Genomic DNA, 19,077 nt, shown 5'->3' with positions numbered 1-19,077 from the left:
TCTATCTCTAATATCTGGCATGGTGCTGGCACATTGTAGATGCTCAGTAAATTGTGGTTTGAAACAAAAGTTACTTGACAGATACAAGAGTTGGTATGAGAACTTAATTGGCAAAGTGTAAGAAATATTCATAGGCAAGGCAGTATATCTTCTTTAATACAGATGTTAGCATACGTACTTCAGAGGGTCTGTGAAACTCTTGGAAGTGGCATTCCACTTTGTGAATACAAATTGTGTGTGTGTGTGTGTGTGTGTGTGTGCGCGCACGTGCACACGTGTGTGCTTTTTTGGAGGAACGGGCCATACCCATAATCATAGCCCTTAAATGATTTATTATGCCCACAGGATTAACAACTACTTGGATGATGATTATTCTGTGCACTTCAGTAGTAAAAACCTTCCCATTGAATGGTGATCAGTACAGCCTGATTCAAGAAATCCACTTCTGGGAATGGCTCATAAGGAAATGACCTAAAAAGCAGAAAATTCTGTGCAAAAGAAAAAAAAATTCCCCAGAGTGTGTATAAACGTTAAAAAAAAAATGGGGACAAACTCTAGATGGTCAACAACAGAGATGTGGCTTAGCGCAGGCATTTGTTGAGATAAAATACAATCATTGAAAAGAATTAGGAAGAATGACTAAAAATAGAATCAAGGTTTAGTGAAGAAAAACAGGGCATTTTGCAGCTGTGCATGCAATTCCCCCTCTGGTATACAGTTTAGAGAAACTCTGATGTATATGCACCAGGACCCACATTTCAAATTCTTCACTGCAGCATCATTTGTTACAGCAAAACAATTGGAAACACCCCAAGTATCTTAGAAGAATGGATACATTGTCATGTATCCAAATACTTGACCACAATTTTATGCAGTAGTCAAAAACAAATGAATTATAGCTATATATCAATATGGATGACTCTCAGAAATGTAATGCTGAGAAAAAAAAGCAAGCCATAGAGAATGTATACAATATAATTTCTTTTCTATAATGTCCCAAAATGGGGAATAGAATATATTGTTTAAAAATACATACATCTATGAGAAAACTATAAAGAAAAAGAAGAGAATGATTAATATAAAAGTGAAGATAACTTTGGAAAAGAGAAGGGGATGCACAAATTACCTTAAAGTTACTAGTAATGTTCTTAAGAAGTGTGTGTTTACATGGGCTTTTTAATGTATTCTTTTTTTAGTCATGTGTGTGTATACACTCAAGCACACACACATAGTCTGGTATATGTGTCACATTTCACAGTGAAAATTTTCAATAGGATATAAGCCAGTGAATATAACATGATTTCAGCTATGTTGAAAAAATAATACAGAAAATGTTTGGAAGGTAATACCATCACCTGTGATACCTGTACCAAAACTACAATGTTCCTACTGATACCACAGAAACACAAAAGATTCCAAGAGACTATTATGAACAATTATATGCCAACAAATTGGACAACCTAGAAGAAATGCATAAATTTCTAGAAACATGGAATGTACCAAGACAGAATCATGAAGAAATAGGAAATCTGAACAACCCGATTACTAGCAAGGAGATTGAATCTGTAATCAAAAACCTTCCATCAAACAGGGGTGCCTGGGTGTCTCAGTGGGTTAAAGCCTCTGCCTTCGGCTCAGGTCATGATCCCAGGTCCTGGGATCGAGCCCCAGATCAGGCTCTCTCCTCCATGGGGAGCCTGCTTCCCCTCGCTCTCTCTGCCTGCCTCTCTGCCTACTTGTGATCTCTGTCTGTCAAATAAATAAATAGAATCTCAAAAAAACCCCCAAAACCTTCCATCAAACAAAAGTCCAGGTGAATTCTGCCAAGCATTCAAAGGAGAATTAATACCAATCCTTCTCAAGCTCTTCCAAAAAGCAGTAGAGGGGGAGCTCTTCCAAACACATGTTATGAGGCCAGCATTACCCTGATACCAAAATTAGAAAAGGATGCCACAAGAAGAGAAAATTACAGGCCTATATCCCTGATGAAGGTAGACACAAAAATTCTCAACAAAATATTAGCAAACTGAACTCAACACTATACTGAAAGAATCATACACCATGATCGAATGGGATTTATTCCAGGGATGCAAGGATGACTCAACATTCACAAATCAGGCAAATCAGTTTAACAAAATGAAGTATAAAAATCATATGATCAAATGGTCACCTGCCTGGCTCAATCACTAGAGCATGTGACTCTTGATCTTGGGATTATGAGTTCCAGCCTCACGTTGGATATAAAGATTACTTTAAGAAATGTTTTTAAAATCATGTGATTATCTCAATAGATGCAGAGAAAACATTTGCCAAAATTCAACATCTATTTATGATAAAAACTCTCAACAAATTGGGTATAGAGGGGAACTACCTTGACATAATTAGGGTCATATATGACATATCTGCATCTATATCACACTCAATGGTGAAAAGCTGAAAGCTTTTTCTCTAAGATCAGGAACAGGACAAGGATGTCCACTCTTGCCACTTTTATTTAGCATAGTATTGGAAGTCCTAGCCAAAACAATTAGGCAAGAAAAATAAAACCTATCCAATTGGAAAGAAAGAAGTGAAACAGTCACCATTTGCAGATGGCATCATATTATATATAGAAAACCATAGACACTCCACTAAAAACAAAACAAAACAAAACAAAAAACTGTTAGAACCAATAAACAAATTCAGTAAAGTTGCAGGATACAAAATCAACATACAGAAATCTGTTGCATTTCTTTTTTTTTTTTTTAAGATTTTATTTATTTATTTGACAGAGAGAGAGATCCCAAGTTGACAGAGAGGCAGGCAGAGAGAGGATCTGTTGCATTTCTTTACCTAATAATGGATTATCAGAAAATTAAGAAAATAAACCCATTTACAATTGCATGAAAAGAATAAAATACCCAGGAATAGACTTAACCAAGGAGGTGAAAGACTTATATATTGAAAACTATGAGACATTAATGAAAGAATTCAAAGACACAAATAAACGGAAAAATATTTCATGCTCATAGATTGGAAGAATTAATATTATTAAAGCATCCATACTATCCAAAGCAATGCACAGATTCAATGTAATTGTTACTGAAATTCCAATGGTGTATTTCTCAGAAATAGAACAAATAGTCCTAAAATTTGTGTGGAATCACAAAAGACCTTGACTAGCCAAAGCAATCTTGAGAAAGAACAACAAACCTGGAGCCATCATGTTCCTCAATTTCAAACTATATTACAAAGCTATAGTTATGAAACAGTATGGTTTTTACATAAAAGCAGACAGGTAGATGGAACAGAAATAAGTCCAGAAATAAACCCATACATATATGGTCAATCAATTTATAACAGCAAAGGAGCCAAGGATATACAAGGGGAAAAGGGCAGTCTCTTCAATAAATGGGTGCTGAGAAAATTGGATAGCCACAGGCAAAATAGTGAAGCCAGGCCACTGTCTTATACTCAAAAATTAACTCAAAATGAAGTAAGGACTTGAATGTAGTACTTGAAACCAATAACAGTTCTTATCTGTGTATTTGTTTGTTTATTTATTTTTAAGTAAGCTCCATACCCAACATGGAGCATGAATCCATAAACCTGAGCTCAAGAGTCACATGGTCTACTGACTAAGCCAGCCAGGCGTCCCCCAATAAGTCTTATAAATCAAGAAAAAAAAATCAAATTGTACAAAATATGTTCTCTGACCTCAATGGAATTAGAAAGTCATAACAGAAATATAGCTGGAAGATTCTGAAGTCTTTTAAAAGTAACATACTTCTAAATAAAAAGGTCAAAGAAAAAAATAAAAAAAGAGAGTATTTTAAACTGAATTAAAATGAAAACGCAACATTTCACACTGGTGGGATGTAGCTGGAGCAGTGCTTAGAGGGAAATTAGGAGCACTGAATGTGTATATTAGAACAGAGGAAAGATCTCAAATCAAAGATCTTAAAAAAAAAAACTAGAAGGGATTTCATCAAGATCAAAAGCTTTTGCACAGCAAAGGAAACAGTTAACAAAACCAAAAGATGACTGACAGAATGGGAGAAGATATTTGCAAATGACATATCAGATAAAGGGCTAGTATCCAAAATCTATAAAGAGCTTAGCAAACTCAACACCCAAAGAACAAATAATCCAATCAAGAAATGGGCAGAGGACATGAAAAGACATTTCTGCAAAGAAGACATCCAGATGGCCAACAGATACATGAAAAAATGCTCCACATCATTCGGCATCAAGGAAATACAAATCAAAACTACAATGAGATATCACCTCACACCAGTCAGAATGGCTAAAATTAACAAGTCAGGAAATGACAGATGTTGGCGAGGATGTGGAGAAAGGGGAACCCTCCTTCCCTGTTGGTGGGAATGCAAGCTGGGACATCTGGAAAACAGCATGGAGGTTCCTCAAAAAGTTGAAAATAGAGCTACCCTATGACCCAGCAATTGCACTACTGGGTATTTACCCTAAAGATACAAACGTGGTGATGTGAAGGGGCACGTGCACCCGAATGTTTATAGCAGCAATGTCTACAATAGCCAAACTATGGAAAGAACCTAGATGTCCATCAACAGATGAATGGATAAAGAAGAAGTGGTATATCTATATACAATGGAATACTATGCAGCCATCAAAAGAAATGAAATCTTGCCATTTGCGATGACGTGGATGGAACTAGAGGGTATTATGCTTAGCGAAATAAATCAATCAGAGAAAGCTATCATATGATCTCCCTGATATGAGGAAGTGGAGACACAACGTGGGGGGTTGGAGGGATAGGAAAAGAATAAATGAAACAAGATGGGATCGGGAGGGAGACAAACCATAAGAGACTCTTAATCTCACAAAACAAACTGAGGGTTGCTGGGGGAGGCAGTTCAGGAGAGGGTGGTGGGGTTATGGACATTGGGGAGGGTATGTGCTATGGTGAGTGCTGTGAAATGTATAACCTGATGATTCACAGACCTGTACCCCTGTGGCAAATAATACATTATATGTTTATAAATTTAAAAAAAGGAAATACTAAAAAAAAAAAAAACTAGAAAAGGAACAGCAGAAGAAACCCCAAATAATAGAAAAAAAGTTATAATAAATATAAGAGCAAAAATAAATACAAAGGAAAACAACAGAGAAAATCCATGGAACTAAAAGTTTGTTCTTTGAGCAATCCAAAGAAAATCGATAAACTTGCAACCAGAATGATCAGGAAAATTTTAAAAAGAGAGAAAGAAGGCACACAGAGAACCAAGATCAGGAAGGGGGGACTATCACTACTAAAAGGGCAATAAGGGAAGTTGAGGTTGTCATGAACTCGCTCGGAAGGCGCACACAGTTGTGTCTTTCCACAATGTTGGCTTTTCTTCAGTCATAAAGCAAAGTTAACACAATTATAAAGCAGGATTCCAAACCCGGGGACATTTCACTAGGTGTTTAGCTTGGCTTCTCACACATCACACAAAGCAAATTCCAAGACAAGTCACACAACTGACAAGATAGAACAGGGGGTAGGAAGTTAAAGGACCCAATGTGGAGTCAGTCTGTGGGCGTGCAGTTGAGATACGGCCTCGGTCCCCTCCAGGTCTGTTGTCGGCACTTGCTGCTTCTTATGTTCATGCAGGGAATGATCTCAGTTCTTTTTGGAGATCAGTCGGGCAGAACCTTTGGCTGCAGCTGCTTTTTGAAGTGGTCAGACAGAGAGGGGTCAGTGTCTGAGGAGTCTGACAGCTGGCTACAAAAATCCTCCCTTTTTAAAAGGGATATAGTCAGACTTGGGCCTTTGCAGACTCTGTTTCTGCAGGTTATTGGCTCTGAGTGTGTCATCCGCTGTCTCGGTGATACCTGGTCTTAGCTGCAGTGCCTTTAGCTGCCTCTGTCATTGCTTGGCCCCTTCTCGACAAGTCCCTCCATCTTGTTTCCCACATAGTCAATACATGTGATGACTTGGGCAAAACACACAGATTCCTTGAAAGACACAGACTGTCAAATCTCTCTCAAAAAGCAATAAATAATATCTATTAGAAAATAGAATTGGTACTCAGAAATGGAATTTTTACCCACCCACCCCCAAATCCAGGTTTAGATAGATTCACTGGTGAATTCTACAAAACATTTAAAGAAGAAATAATACTAATTCTACATAAACTCTTCCAGAGACAATATTTCCCAAGTCATTCTAGCATTACCCTGATACCAAAACGAGGCAAAGGCATCACAAGAAAACTACACTCCAACTTCCCTCATGAGCACCGACATCAATATTTCTAAGAAAACTTAAGCAAACTAAATACAATGAAATATTAAAAAGATAGAACTTCCTAACTGGGATTTATCCCATGATTGCAAGGCTGGTACAACATGCAAAGTCACACAAACTGGAAAAAAAATTATATTATGATCATCTCAATAGATAGAGAAGAAACATTAGACCAAATCCAACATTGATTTATGATCAAGATGAAGAAAATGATGATGATGATGATGGTACTCGGTCTACTCTCAAGGTATCTGTTCAGTGTGATGGCTGGGCCATCTTCACCTGTTTAATCCCACTGCTAAGCATAGGGTCTGGTCCCAGAAAGAGCTCCGCAAATATTGGTAAATGAATGAGTGAGTCAGCTACATTGCAATGTTTGGATTGGTGAACCTGGTGGAGAGACCTAGGTATAATTCGGTTGGTAAAGGCTTCCAATTAATGTAAGCCTGAACCAAAACCCAAACAGACTGTTATTCTGGGCAGCACCAAGTCACTTTTAAGTAGGAATGTTTTGGGGAGGGGGAAGCAGCACAGGATTTCCTTCAGTGGGATGGTGCTGACCAAGCTCATTGCTTCAGAGAGAGCGAGATCTCGCCCACACACCGGACTGCAGATCCTCAGACATACTGGCACCTGCTGACCGTGTAGGAAGGGAGCTCAGTCTGATATATGGATGCATTGGGGGCCCGCCCCTCCCTGCCTTTATTTTTAGTCGCTTGCAGAACCAACAGGCTATCGCTCAGCTTTTTAATTTCCTCCAAACATTTTCTAAATGAGCCATTGTTATCTTTAATCACCATGCGAGGGGATTATCCACTTTCATTTGAAGAAACTATTTTTGCCAAGAGATGAGATTCTTCCAGACAAGGACAAAGACATTAATGGTTGTCTATTAAGATTCTGTTTTAGTTGAGATAATAATTTGGGGACAATTAAGCAAATTGTATAGACTCCAACGGACCATTAATCTCCAAAGGAATTGTCTGAAACGGAGAGGTCTTTATACTCGGGAGCAAGAATCAGAGTTTGGTGACAGTGATATTTGGAATTTCCTGGATTAAAAAGGAAAAGGTAGCGATGTGAACAGGCATGGGACCTGGGCAAAGAACCAGCTTTATTTCCTTATAACACGCACCTCGCCTTTTTGTCTGAAAAGACAGAGATCATCGCACTATTAAACGAAGGTGTTAAAGCATCAGTTAAAGGTGACAACGAGGAGGCAGAAGTCCGTCAGCACACCTAAGCCAAAGGCTTCATTAGCAGCTGACACCCAAATTTCGCCGTTTCCCATCAACCCACATCTGTGACTTAGCGGTTACTATGGAATTAGAGGATGCATCCTGGCCTGGCAGCAGAAAAATCTCTTTCATGGAATTCTAAAACACAATCCGTAGTGGTACGAAGAGCATCAGCTTTGTACTCAGAACAACAAGGATCCCAGCACAGTTAGCAACCCTCCAACCTGGGAAAGTTCATAAATGGCTTAGTGCTCCTGTCCGTACCTGTAAAAGGAATGATGCTGACCTCAGGGTTGCACCGAGATTAAATTAAACCTTATACGAGAAGCACCCCCACTCATGCTATGTGTACATTGAGTGATACTTCCTCCCTCCCTCCTTCTTATCTAAGAGATTGTTAATAAGAGCTTTACCCAACCCACCCTCCCCCGCCCCCAAAAAGCAGTGTTGTGTGTTGTTCTTTCTGTGATGACTGGGGAACCGGACCGGGGACCAGGGGACTTGTTTTCTGAGTAGAAAACCAACCCACAGCCCAATACTGGAGTAAGGCCACTCCTCGGTTTTAAGTATATTTGGAGTGAAACAAAATACTTTTCTAAGTTGAATTGCTGGTGTTTTTGTGTTTTCAGTTGCGGGGGGGGGCGCTGCGGAGGGGTCCGGGGCCAGGAGGCTGAGTGTGACAGGTGTCCCTGCGGTCCCACAGGGACTCGTAAGCATGGCCGTGTCCGCCTGTGGGGAATGGGTGGGAAGCGAGCTCCGTGAGCGGAGGGAAGAGCGGGCCTAGGAGTCTGCACGCTCAGTGTGTAATCCAGGCGATGAGAACCGTACAGAGTGAATTGCCACAGGCCGCTGAACCCACCTGGGGCTCAGTTTATCCATCGGAACATCCAAGAGACTTAGTTAAATGTCCTCCGTGAGGGCCCTTTCTGCCCTTGTAATTCTATGAGGGCCAGAGAAAAGTTTCGGGGAGGAGATTGTTCATTCTAACTCAGATCTATTCATTCTCTTGCCAACATGTATTAAACACCTATTATCAACCGGGGACTATCAGAGACCCTAGGATATGCAGTGAAAAGTCTCTCTGTCACAGAAAGCCAGAGTACACACTGTAGGACTCTAGGTAAGACGTATCTTTGGCGATGGAAAGCGGACCAGTGGTTTCCCGAGGTGGAAGGGAGATTCGACCACATTGCAAGGACACTTTTTGGGGTGAGGGACTTGCCTTATATCTGCGTGCATACAGCAGCCACTAGCCTCATGTGGCCGTTATGAATTTAAGTAAGATCAAGCTTTTTATTTTATTTATTTATTTATTTATTCATTTAAAAAAGATTTTATTTATTTATTTGACAGACAGAGAGATCACAAGTAGGCAGAGAGGCAGGCAGAGAGAGAGGGGGGAAGCAGGCTCCCCGCCAAGCAGAGAGCCGATGCGGGACTCGATCCCAGGACCCTGGGATCATGACCTGAGCCGAAGGCAGAGGCTTTAACCCACTGAGCCACCCAGGTGCCCCCAAGATCAAGTTTTTTAAAAATTCATTTCGTCGTTCACACAACCACATTCCCAGTGTTCAAGAGCCACACGAGTACAGAGGTCCTTTGGGCAAGTCAGAAAAGGATGCGACTTCTTTGGAATGGATTCGTCTTGGGAAAAAGAACCTCCAGTGTGGTGAGCAGAACAGACTGGACTTCAGCCTCTACTTGTCCTTTGGCTGGATGTCCTCCAGCAGGACACAACCTATGCAGTGTAGCTGGTGGCCTGCCAGCGGGGGGTGGGGGGTGGGGGTGGGGATGGGAGGCAGATGTGAAGGCAAAGGGCCTTACATTCATCCCTTTGAGGAAGTGTGTCCTGTGGCCGCCCACTTGTGTCCCTCCTTTCCTAGGTCCTGACCTGCTCTCTCAGTAGAAAGTCACTGTATTTGAGGGAGAGGGGCAGTCTCCCCCCACCCCCTGCAACTTACAATCAAGAGGTTCTGTGCTTCCTTTAAGCTGCAAAATGTTCAGTTGATTAATTCCATGATCTTTTCTTGCCTATGGCTATTGCTACTTTACATACTCCCAAGTGCAGCTGGGAAGGACGCTGGAAAGCTCTCCCAGCATAATTTTCCCAAAGCCTTTGACTCTCTAATTGCCAGCCTCTGGGTTTAGACACACGGGGATCTGGCTGGGGTACTGAGGATGATCAATGACGGGACATTTTGATTTGGGGTGGAGCTAGGCCTTTTGGAAGTTGCCAAGAGGCTCAGAAGCATCAGCTTTTGGGAACTATGAGACTGAGGTCCAAGTTCCTTTCTCTGTCACTCGCTTTTGCTGTGTGACTTTGGGAAAACTGGTTCATGTCTGGAGCCTCAATGTCCTTATTCATAAAGGCTCACAAACTTGCCTGCATGTAAGAAAGCATCAAGGGATGAAAAATGTGATATGGGCTTTGTAAGTAGTGCTGCACCCAACAGTGATTTTATTTCTGCTGGACTTAAAAAGTGACAGCCTTGTGAACATAGGACGTGAACAAGTATGTATTTTCTTTTGCAGGGAATGGATCTTGCTTATTAAAACACCTTTCCCCAACCCCTCAGTCAGAATGACTCAGTCTCTTCTCTTTGTGCCTCTAGAATCTTACTGTTAGATTCCTTTTACAGGCAAAGTATTGAAAATGTTTTCCTTTGATTTGTAATGATGCCTTTTCACCAGCTTCTGAAGGCAGGGGGGGGGGGGCTCAGTGAAAGGCATTGTGGCTTCGTGATTAACAGCATGGGCTTTCAAATGAAGTGCTGGGTTCATCTGGGTTCAACTCCCATCTTCTCCAGTTCGCTGCTGTGTAGCCAGGCACCTCCCTCTTCTGTCTGAGCTTCAGTTTGGTCAACTATAAAACTGGAGTATAATCTGTCCCTGCTTCGTGCGGTTAATGTAAGGACTGAATAGAATGTTATTAACATATGTCCGGCTCATAGAAAGAGCTCATCAATACGTGGTGTCTAATATCAGTTACTCACGCAACGTCAGAGCCAAGGGGGCCCTCAACGTTGCGGTCTGATGCACTGAGTTCACAAACGAGAAAGCAGGCTCAGAACATTGAATTGGCAGGTCTGTGATCGTATCCAGTGGCTGTGTTACCCTCTTTACCTGTTGTTCGCTTGTTATGCAGAGTTTCTCGTTCCTCTTTTCATCTCGAATCAGAAATCAGGACTTGATGTGAATTTGACAAGCTGGCATTGGGCACTGACTCTGTGCACATCCTGGGACTCGTGTGGGCCCAGATGGCATCACTAGCTTAGTAGCCCAGCATGCTCTGGAGAGGACAGCGGGTACTTGAGGACTGCTGACGGGGAGGGTTGGCTGGGACGAGCTCCTGAGAGCAAGGGGCTGGGGTGACATGCTAGAAATTCTGCCGGCCTTGGGACTGGTCAGACCTGGGTCTGGAGCTTAGCACACCTACGTATTAGAAGGGCGGCTTGGCCAAATCTGGGACCATCTGTGTAACAAAAGAAATAAGGATAGTAAGGGATTATAACCCACTAAATAAAGTGAACACCCACAAGTCCATATGGATTTCAGTAAATAACTAACTAAAGGATGGAGAAGAGAAAGCTCTTTCTTCTAGTAGAATTCCAGTTAAAAAATATAGAAGGAGGGGCACCTGGTTGGGTCAGCTGGTGGAACGTGCGACTCTTCCTCTTGGGGTTGTAATTTCCAGCCCCACACTGCGTGGAGAAATTACTTAAAAATAAAATCTTTAAAAGGCATGTAGAAGGAAAGATGAAAATAGTATATCACCGGTTGGTGAATACACAGTCATGATTGTGCAATGTTTTAGGAAGGAGTTCTCCACAGATGCTAAAATTAGTGGGTGAGAGTGCTTGGGAGCTCAGTCAGTTAAGCGTCTGCCTTCGGCTTGGGTCACAACCCCAGCGTCCTGGGATTGAGCCCCGCATTGGGCTCCTTCTCCTTCTACCTCTCTCTCTCTCTCATGAATAAATAAAAAGATAAAATAAAATTAGTGGGTGAAAGTCTGATGAAAACCAGGATATTTGCATAGTCCCAAAAATCACCTCACAAGACTTTTTAACTAATGACAAAAAGAAAAATAATAATGTTGCCAGGGAGAATCTTGGCAGATAGGACCTTAGCCAGGATCAGAGTTGATATTACCAATGAATGAGATGTATGAACATAGTCTGTCTCCTGACACCCTGGGAATGGCATAGTATCACTTTGGTGGCCTTCGTGCCCAAAGTGCATAACCTCTCGATTTAATCATGAGGAAACACCACGTGGACCCAAATCGAGAAGCATTCTATCAAATAACTGGCAAGAATTTTCCTCAGGTGTCAGTGTCTTGAAATCCAAAGACAGGGTCGCTGTCGCAGGCTGGAGGAGAGTCAAGAGGCAGAATAACTCAATGCAGGGTGGAATCCTTTCTTGGATCCAAGAAACAGGCATTCATGGGAAAACTGATTAAATTTAAATAAGGTCTGTAGTAAACAGCACTGTATCAATGAAATTTCTTATTTTTGACAATTACACTATGGTTATGTAAGATGTTACTATATTAGAAAGCTGGGTGAATGCTATCTGGGGAATTCTTTGTACTATTTTTGCAACTTTTTTTCAAAGTCTGGAATTATTTCTGAATGAAAAGCTAAGAAAAAGAGAAGAAAACAAAGAGAGAAAGAAAGAAGAAAAGAATGCCTTTGGGAAACCTCTTCCCTTCCATGATCCTTTCTTTCTCCATCTGCAGACTAGGGCACTAGCTCCGAATACTTCCTAGTGGCATGAGGATAAAATGAAATAGTGCAAAGCCGCAACATGTAGGTCTTGATGTTACAAAGTCATTCTCTCTGCTAGTAATGGCAGCTCAAGTGTCTTGATGAGATGCTGAACTGCAAAAACTTCGGGAGGGTTCTACCCTAATGAGAAACATCTGCCTGCAAGCTACTTCCTCCCAGCCATTTGCTCTGACCTAGCCCAACAGAATAATAATGCCAGCTTTGTGGCTGGGTGGCTGTTGTCAAGGAGATGGAGCCAGATAGCCCAAACAGCTGGTGGTGGTGACGTCATCTCCAGGCTTGGCAGAGAGAAGGGCCCTGGTGAGACAGGGATGGGGCAAAGGGCTCATCCCTGACCACGAAAATGGGAAAAACAACTTCCCAAATAGGCTATCTGTTGTCAATTGATTCTATTTTCAGTTTCCAGGTTCACTAAAGGGTTTAAGCATACCATCCAGGAACATAGTCATTTGCTGGACAGGGCAATGGATTCATCACAAGGAAAGGAGCTTGTAGGCTCTTTCTATGGAGCTCGGAGGCTCTTTCTATATAGTTTTCAAAGTATCTAATTAGATAATGCAACTGTGTGAGCTCAGTGTTGTCTGCCCTATTTTACACATGGGAAAACCAAGGAGGAGCAAGGCGAAGAGACCCTAGTCATAGGAAAAGTCAGAGGACTTTCCAGAGTTTGAATCCAGGTGTGCTGACACTTCCAGTCCTGCAATCATGCTGGCAACACTAAGATCCGCCTTGTGGCCGCCTTGCAGTAGTTACCCAAGGACTAGAGTCTGGTGAACACATCACTGAAATACTGTTGTCTGGATGTAGACCTCACCTCTTAATCCTAAATCTTAAAGTGTAGAAAACCAAACAGAGAGGAAAGACAGTCTGCCTGAAACAATGAAGACACTGGAGTTTAGAGGAACCTGGGCTCCAATCCCACCTCTGGAACTTAGCAGTAATGAGACCAGAAGTGAGTTATTTTTACCTTTTTTGGTCTCCGTCTTCTCATCTGTGAGTAAAACAAGAATAACAGCTGTACCTACTCCAGAGAACCATTGCGAGAGTTCAGGGAGGTGGTACATGTGATATGCTGGACACAGGTCATACATGAGAGATGCTCCAAATGTGTAAGTCCGTGTCCTTGTTTCTTTCCTCAAGAGCTTCCATCTGTGGGATGGAAACTTAGTGCCTTCATTTGGGAAGTGATGATTTGTGACTCAGCCTCCCTCACTGGAACAGAATTGGTGTTGTGTTTGGAGCTTTGAGAGAAACACAGTGAAATCTCCTCCAGAGCTGTGAGGTCCTGAGACATCCATCTAGTCCAGCCTTCTCATTTCAGAGGTGTAGAAGCTGGCCCAGAGGAGTGGTCTGCAGAGATCACAGAGGGCTGGGGGCAGAACCAGGGTACCTCCAGCTCCCCCGCTTTGGGACACGCTCATCTCTTTGGTTGAACTTAGTGCCATTCCAGGGTGTCAAGGACTGTCTTTTCCCTGGGTCGGGGCATCTGATGTGCCAACTAGTTCTTGGCCACTCTCTCCTTCAGGCTGCTGTTTTATTGCTGATTCAGGGGTGGCTGAAGAAGAGGGACAGGTACAGGATCATGAGTTTTGTAGACTTCATTGAAGCTTCTAGAGGGGTGGGAGAGGGATGTATGGGATTACCGTTGATAGGGCTTCTAGATGTATCTTAGGTCATCCTCACATCTTCACAAAAATCTTGCAGGATAGATATTAGCCCCCACTTTCCAGATTGGTTGAATCATTCATTCACATATATTTTAAAACACCTTCTGGGTGGCAGGCATAGTGTAGGGGATATAGCAGTGAACAATCAGAACACAGTATCTGGCCTCATGGGGTTTCCAGTCTAGAGCAAAAGGAAGATTTTTTTCAAAACACAGAAATACATAATTGCAAAATGTGGTTAAGTGCCACAGAAGAAAAATATGGGTTGCTAAGAATAGAAGAAAGGGCTTACTTTACATTAGAGGATTAGAGAAGGCCTCTTTTGGAAAGTACACTTACATTTTAGCACACCAGGAGGACTGGTACCTGATTATAGGGAAAGTCACCCTCCGCCCACTCCCCCATCTTTTCAAGTTATTTTCTTCCAGAATTCTTTTGATGGCTCACAGGAGGAAGGTAGCAACACCAGAAGGGGAGAGGTAGGTTGACGTCACCGGCCAGCTCTGTCAAAATCTGTGTGTTTGCTGGTTGCTCTATGCTTTAGGAAGGGCAGCCGGAGTTATGGAGAGCCCTGATCTAGTTGGCAGGAGCTGTGGGTCTGTTGACAGAGTTACGGTTCATGACTTTGGGCGATTCATTTCCTCTCTCTGGGCCTCAGTTTATTGATCTCAGGTGTGTTTAAGCCTTGGGAGATTGGAGGAGTGTTGCTAACCACCAGCAAAAGGATGAGCTTGTTTGCCTCAAACTAAGTGTGCAAACTATTGCTGGAATTGGGATTCCGCAGATATGATTTTTATAAAGTGAGGCGGCATTTGTTTATCTGAGTTTCAGCTCAAGGCGAAAGCCTTCTGGATGCACAGTATAATGACCCTTAAGATAAGGGGGTCTTTGTTCTAGAAAAACATTTACTGGGTTAGGAACTCTGAGGATCGCTGAAAGACCGGGTTCCCATCTCCCGCTAGAATTAACGGACCAAAGCCGGCCTTTGCCCTCAACAAAGATGGCGCTTGCCCCGGCCTCGGCCTGAGCGCCCTCACAAAAAATGGCAGCCTGCCTCTCTTTCCTTAGTCTTGCTGGTCCAAGTGCGAAGGCTTATGCCCTTAATCAAGATGGCACCTGCCAGCGATTCCCTGCCCGGCCTCTGGCCCCTGTCTGTCGGCTTCACCGCGCGCGCCTCGATGACCCCGCCTCGTTTCCGTAGGAAGAAGCGCCGGGAAAGATGGCGGCGTCTGCGGTTTGAATTCCAGCGGCGCCGCCAAAGTCCGAACAAGAGCAGGATTGGAGGGGGCGGGGACCTGGGGAGCCTGCGGGTCGCGACAGCGGAGGAACCAGTTGACCCCGCCGCCACAGACACCAACGCCACCACCTCCTCTGTGTCCACGATGGACTCGGTGTTGGAAGAGGACGTCACCCTCCCCGGGACGCTCAGCGGCTGCAGGTGCGGCCGGGGCTTTACAGGGGCGCGGTAACCCGGACGGGATTCCCGCTGTGGGGGGGACACCCTAACCGAGACTTGGGGTTTGCCCTTGAGGGTGTTTGAAGGCGTCCGGACAGGGGCAGTGTGTGGGGGTGGGGTCTGGGATGGGGCGTGTCTCGAGGACCCAGCAGCTTATACTGATGTGCGGGAACCGCGGGTCCCGACCTACATCACGCCTGCCTCTCGTATTTCGGGAAATACTTTGAAGAGGATGTGAGGGTCCGCTAAGGGGTTTTCTGAAAGAGGGAGAGGTGGGAGACCTCTTGGAGTGTACCATTGGTAGGGGCTGGTTGAGGAGTAGGAACCTTGGGGGCGCTTGATGGTTCATTCTGACTTGGAGGTTTGCTTTCAGTATGGGCAAGGTAGTTGGTGTGTCTGGACTTCGTTCATGGTGGTCACATAGTGGCCACCAAGATGGAGGCAGTGAAGTGCAGTGGTTAAGAACCGTGGCTGGAGTTGAACAGAAGTGGATTAAGGTCCAGCCCTTTAACCTAACCAGTTGTGCGACTTTTTAGTAAAGGGATTTAACCTGTTTTCCCGTCTGTAAAATGGGGCTAATAGTAACATCCACCCAACAGAAATTGGGGTGAAGATGAAAAGAGAATATGCCTTCCCCGCGATTTGCTTGGCAAGAGTAGTGTTTGGCACATAATCGGTGCTTAAAAAAATGATCCTGTGTTATCATCTTTAGCATCATCATCATCCGTATGTCAAACTGGGGACTAATGGCTGGGAGTGGCCTCCCAATGGACCTGACCCAAGAGGCTTTTGGAGCCCACATTGTCTGTGGGACGTTTTGGTCGGAAAGCCTGACAGAGCCCTAGACTGCTCCAGGGCTGGGGCCGTTTGGTTTTTGGGGGCTCCTGGTGGAGAGTGGGAAGAAGGACGTGGAGGAGAGCTCTGACTGAGAATCCATAGTGTTTATCCAGCTCTGCTGGGGATAGGCTGCTGGTTTTAGTCAACAGACCCTCACTGAGAGGGTGCCCATGTTATTTATTGTGCAACCTGGGATACTTTTAAGAGTGAAATGGGCACAATTAATATTTATGTTTGGACAGCGGGCATAAAGTGGTCCTATCTTGGGCAAACCTGGACACATGGTTACTCTCTTTACTGAGAACCCATTATGTATCAGGCACAGAGCAAGGCCCTTTGCAGCTCCTGCCTGACAGCGTCCTTGGTCGTTCATTACGGTCCTTTCTCTTCCTCTGATTAACACTGTCGCCACATACTGGGGAGGACTTCTCACCTGGATTGTCCTCATACCTGTAATAGTCTTTATACTACAGTGTGAAAGCTTTTTTATGGTGTGAGTCTGGCGGTCAGTCTGCTGCTGTGTATATGTTTAGTGCTTCTCACCACCATTAAGACAAAGTCCATTAATGCTCTCAGCTCTTATCTCTGTGCCAGCTCACCAAGCCATTGGGCTTTGGGACCCAGGCATAGGTGGGTTTTAATCCCAGTTCTGTATTTAACAACCCTGTGGTCTTGGGCAAGACCCCCTGGGAGTTTCCGTTTTTGTCATCTGAAAAATGGCTGAATCTGAAAGGATTTTCACCAGTGTCTTAACAGCGTAGCGACTCTGCAGATGAACACATCTCCTCCCTTGCCATCCCTTCCTGCCTTCGCTGTATACATTCCTGTGACTGGTCTCTTACCGGCTTCAGATCCTCCCTGGCTCCCATCCCTCTCAGGATGAAGTTCTTTACTATAGTTTGCAAGGTCCTTTGTAAGTTGGCCCCATTTACCTCACTAACCTCCTCTGTCCTCTCTGTCCCTACCTTTCTCGTCCCCAAACATTTCCCTCTGCCTGGCTGCCAAGCTCTTTGTCACGAGTGGCCTTGCCTTGTTCTTTCTTACTCTTGGGCCTGTGCACTCGTTCTTCCTGCTGCCTGGGTTGCCTTCCCTTCTCCCCTTTTGCCTTATTAATGCCTCTTATTTTTCAGGTATCACTTAGATTTCAATGTCAGGAAGGCTTCGCTGACATGCCCCGATCCCCACCTGGGCCCTCTGTGCTCTTCCAGCCACCCCTACCCATCACTGGCCCCAGCTCAGCCCTTATTTACCTCACTTTTTTTTTTTTTTTTAAGATTTTATTTATTTGAGAAAGTGCACAAGAGAGGGAGAGGCAGAGAGAGAGAGAGCCCACGCACATGAGCGGAGGAAGGGACAGAGGGAGAGGGAGAAGCAGACTCCCCGCTGAGCAGGGAGGCCAATGAGGCACTCAATCCCAGGACCCCGGAATCATGACCTGAGCCGAAGGCAGATGCTTAACCGACCGAGCCACCCAGGTGCCCATACCTCACTGAGTTTTATTGACTAATGCTGTTCAGTAGAAATATAACATGAGCCACCTTTGTAACTTAAACTTTTCTAAGAGCCGCAATGAAAACATAAGAAAGAAACAGGTGAAATTAATTTTAATAATTTATGGAAATTAAATCAATATATTATCCATCTAACTTGCAAACAATAAAAAATGATTAGTGAAGTATTTCACATTCTTTTTTACCTTACAAAGTCCTTGACACCCGGAAGCGTTTTATGCTTACAAGCCTTCTTGGTTTGGATTTACATTTCAGGTGCTCCGCAGGTACATGTGGCTGGTGGCTCCCGCACTGGATGGTGCAGGGACACCTATAATGTGTCTGTCTTCCTAATTAGACTCTGACCTGTTGCTGAGCAGGGCCTTTGTTTTGTTCATCTTTGTGACTCTGGTTCCTAACCTGATATGAGGCACATAAATGGGAGGTGACAGAATTGCCCCCTTTTTATAGGTGGGCACACTGAGGCTCAGAGAGGTGAAGTGAATGGTCTGCGATTCCGTAAAAAAGTACACAAGCGAGCCAAGATGTACTTTATTTATTTATTTATGTATTTATATTATTTAAATTTTAGGTAGTTCCCATACAGTGCAATATTGGTTTCTAGAGTAGAATTCAGTGATTCATCACTTACAGACAACACCCAGAGCTCATCATAACAAGTGCCCTCCTGAATCCCCATCCCCCATCTAGCCCACCCTCCACCCACGTCCCTCCATCAACCCCCTTTGTCCTCTGTCAGTTAGGAGTCTTATTGGAACCCGGATTTTAATCCAGGCTTACTGACTCCAAAGCCTGACTCTCGGTACCTGCCCTACCTTCAGCTAGTTCTCTGAACTTGTGCTGAGAGGCCTCTGGGAGGATTTTAGGGAGCTGCTGCCATGTGAACTGGCCCTTCAAGAGTGGCAGAAAGGTCCTGAATGAGACAGAGTCTCCATTAGATGGTCACAGTGGAAGAGAAAAATCCGTGGAATAAAATCATCTCTTTTTATACTAATACGAGTACTTCTGCTTGGTATTTCCAAGCCCCAGTTTTAGAGACGAAACAAGTTCAGTTTGTCCTCAGACTTTTGTTGAATCGGTCGATATGCGTCATTCTCTCCAAACTTGATCACCTGTGGGTGCCCCAGAGCGCTCCAGGCCTGTGAGAGTCGGGCTCAGATGCCATGCCTGGGAGCCTCACCCATGCTAAGGCCCTTTACTAAGCCCTGCCTGGTGGTTTTGGAAGATCCTGGTCTTTGTACTCAGGACGACTGGATCTGAATGGTGCTTCGGCCACTTACTGGCTGAGTTGCTTTAGTAATTCAGTCAACCCTTCTGAGCCTCAGTTTCTC

General features: G+C 43.9%; 1 protein-coding gene across 1 annotated transcript in view; it reads left to right on the top strand.

Moving 5' to 3' along the window:
* Positions 1-15,162: 15,162 nt before the first annotated feature.
* The window catches only part of LOC111145669 (CDK5 regulatory subunit associated protein 2), a 168,643-nt gene continuing 164,728 nt past the window's right edge, over positions 15,163-19,077 (top strand). Inside the window, exon 1 of the mRNA XM_022500755.1 lies at positions 15,163-15,380. Coding sequence (XP_022356463.1) covers positions 15,325-15,380 — 56 coding nt within the window. The 5' untranslated portion in view covers positions 15,163-15,324. The remainder of the gene's footprint in view (positions 15,381-19,077) is intronic.

This window comes from Enhydra lutris, unplaced genomic scaffold, assembly GCF_002288905.1.
Source record: "Enhydra lutris kenyoni isolate GAN:26980312 unplaced genomic scaffold, ASM228890v2 scaffoldscaffold13, whole genome shotgun sequence".
NCBI lineage: Eukaryota > Metazoa > Chordata > Mammalia > Carnivora > Mustelidae > Enhydra > Enhydra lutris.
This window is presented reverse-complemented; position numbering and strand designations above follow the sequence as displayed.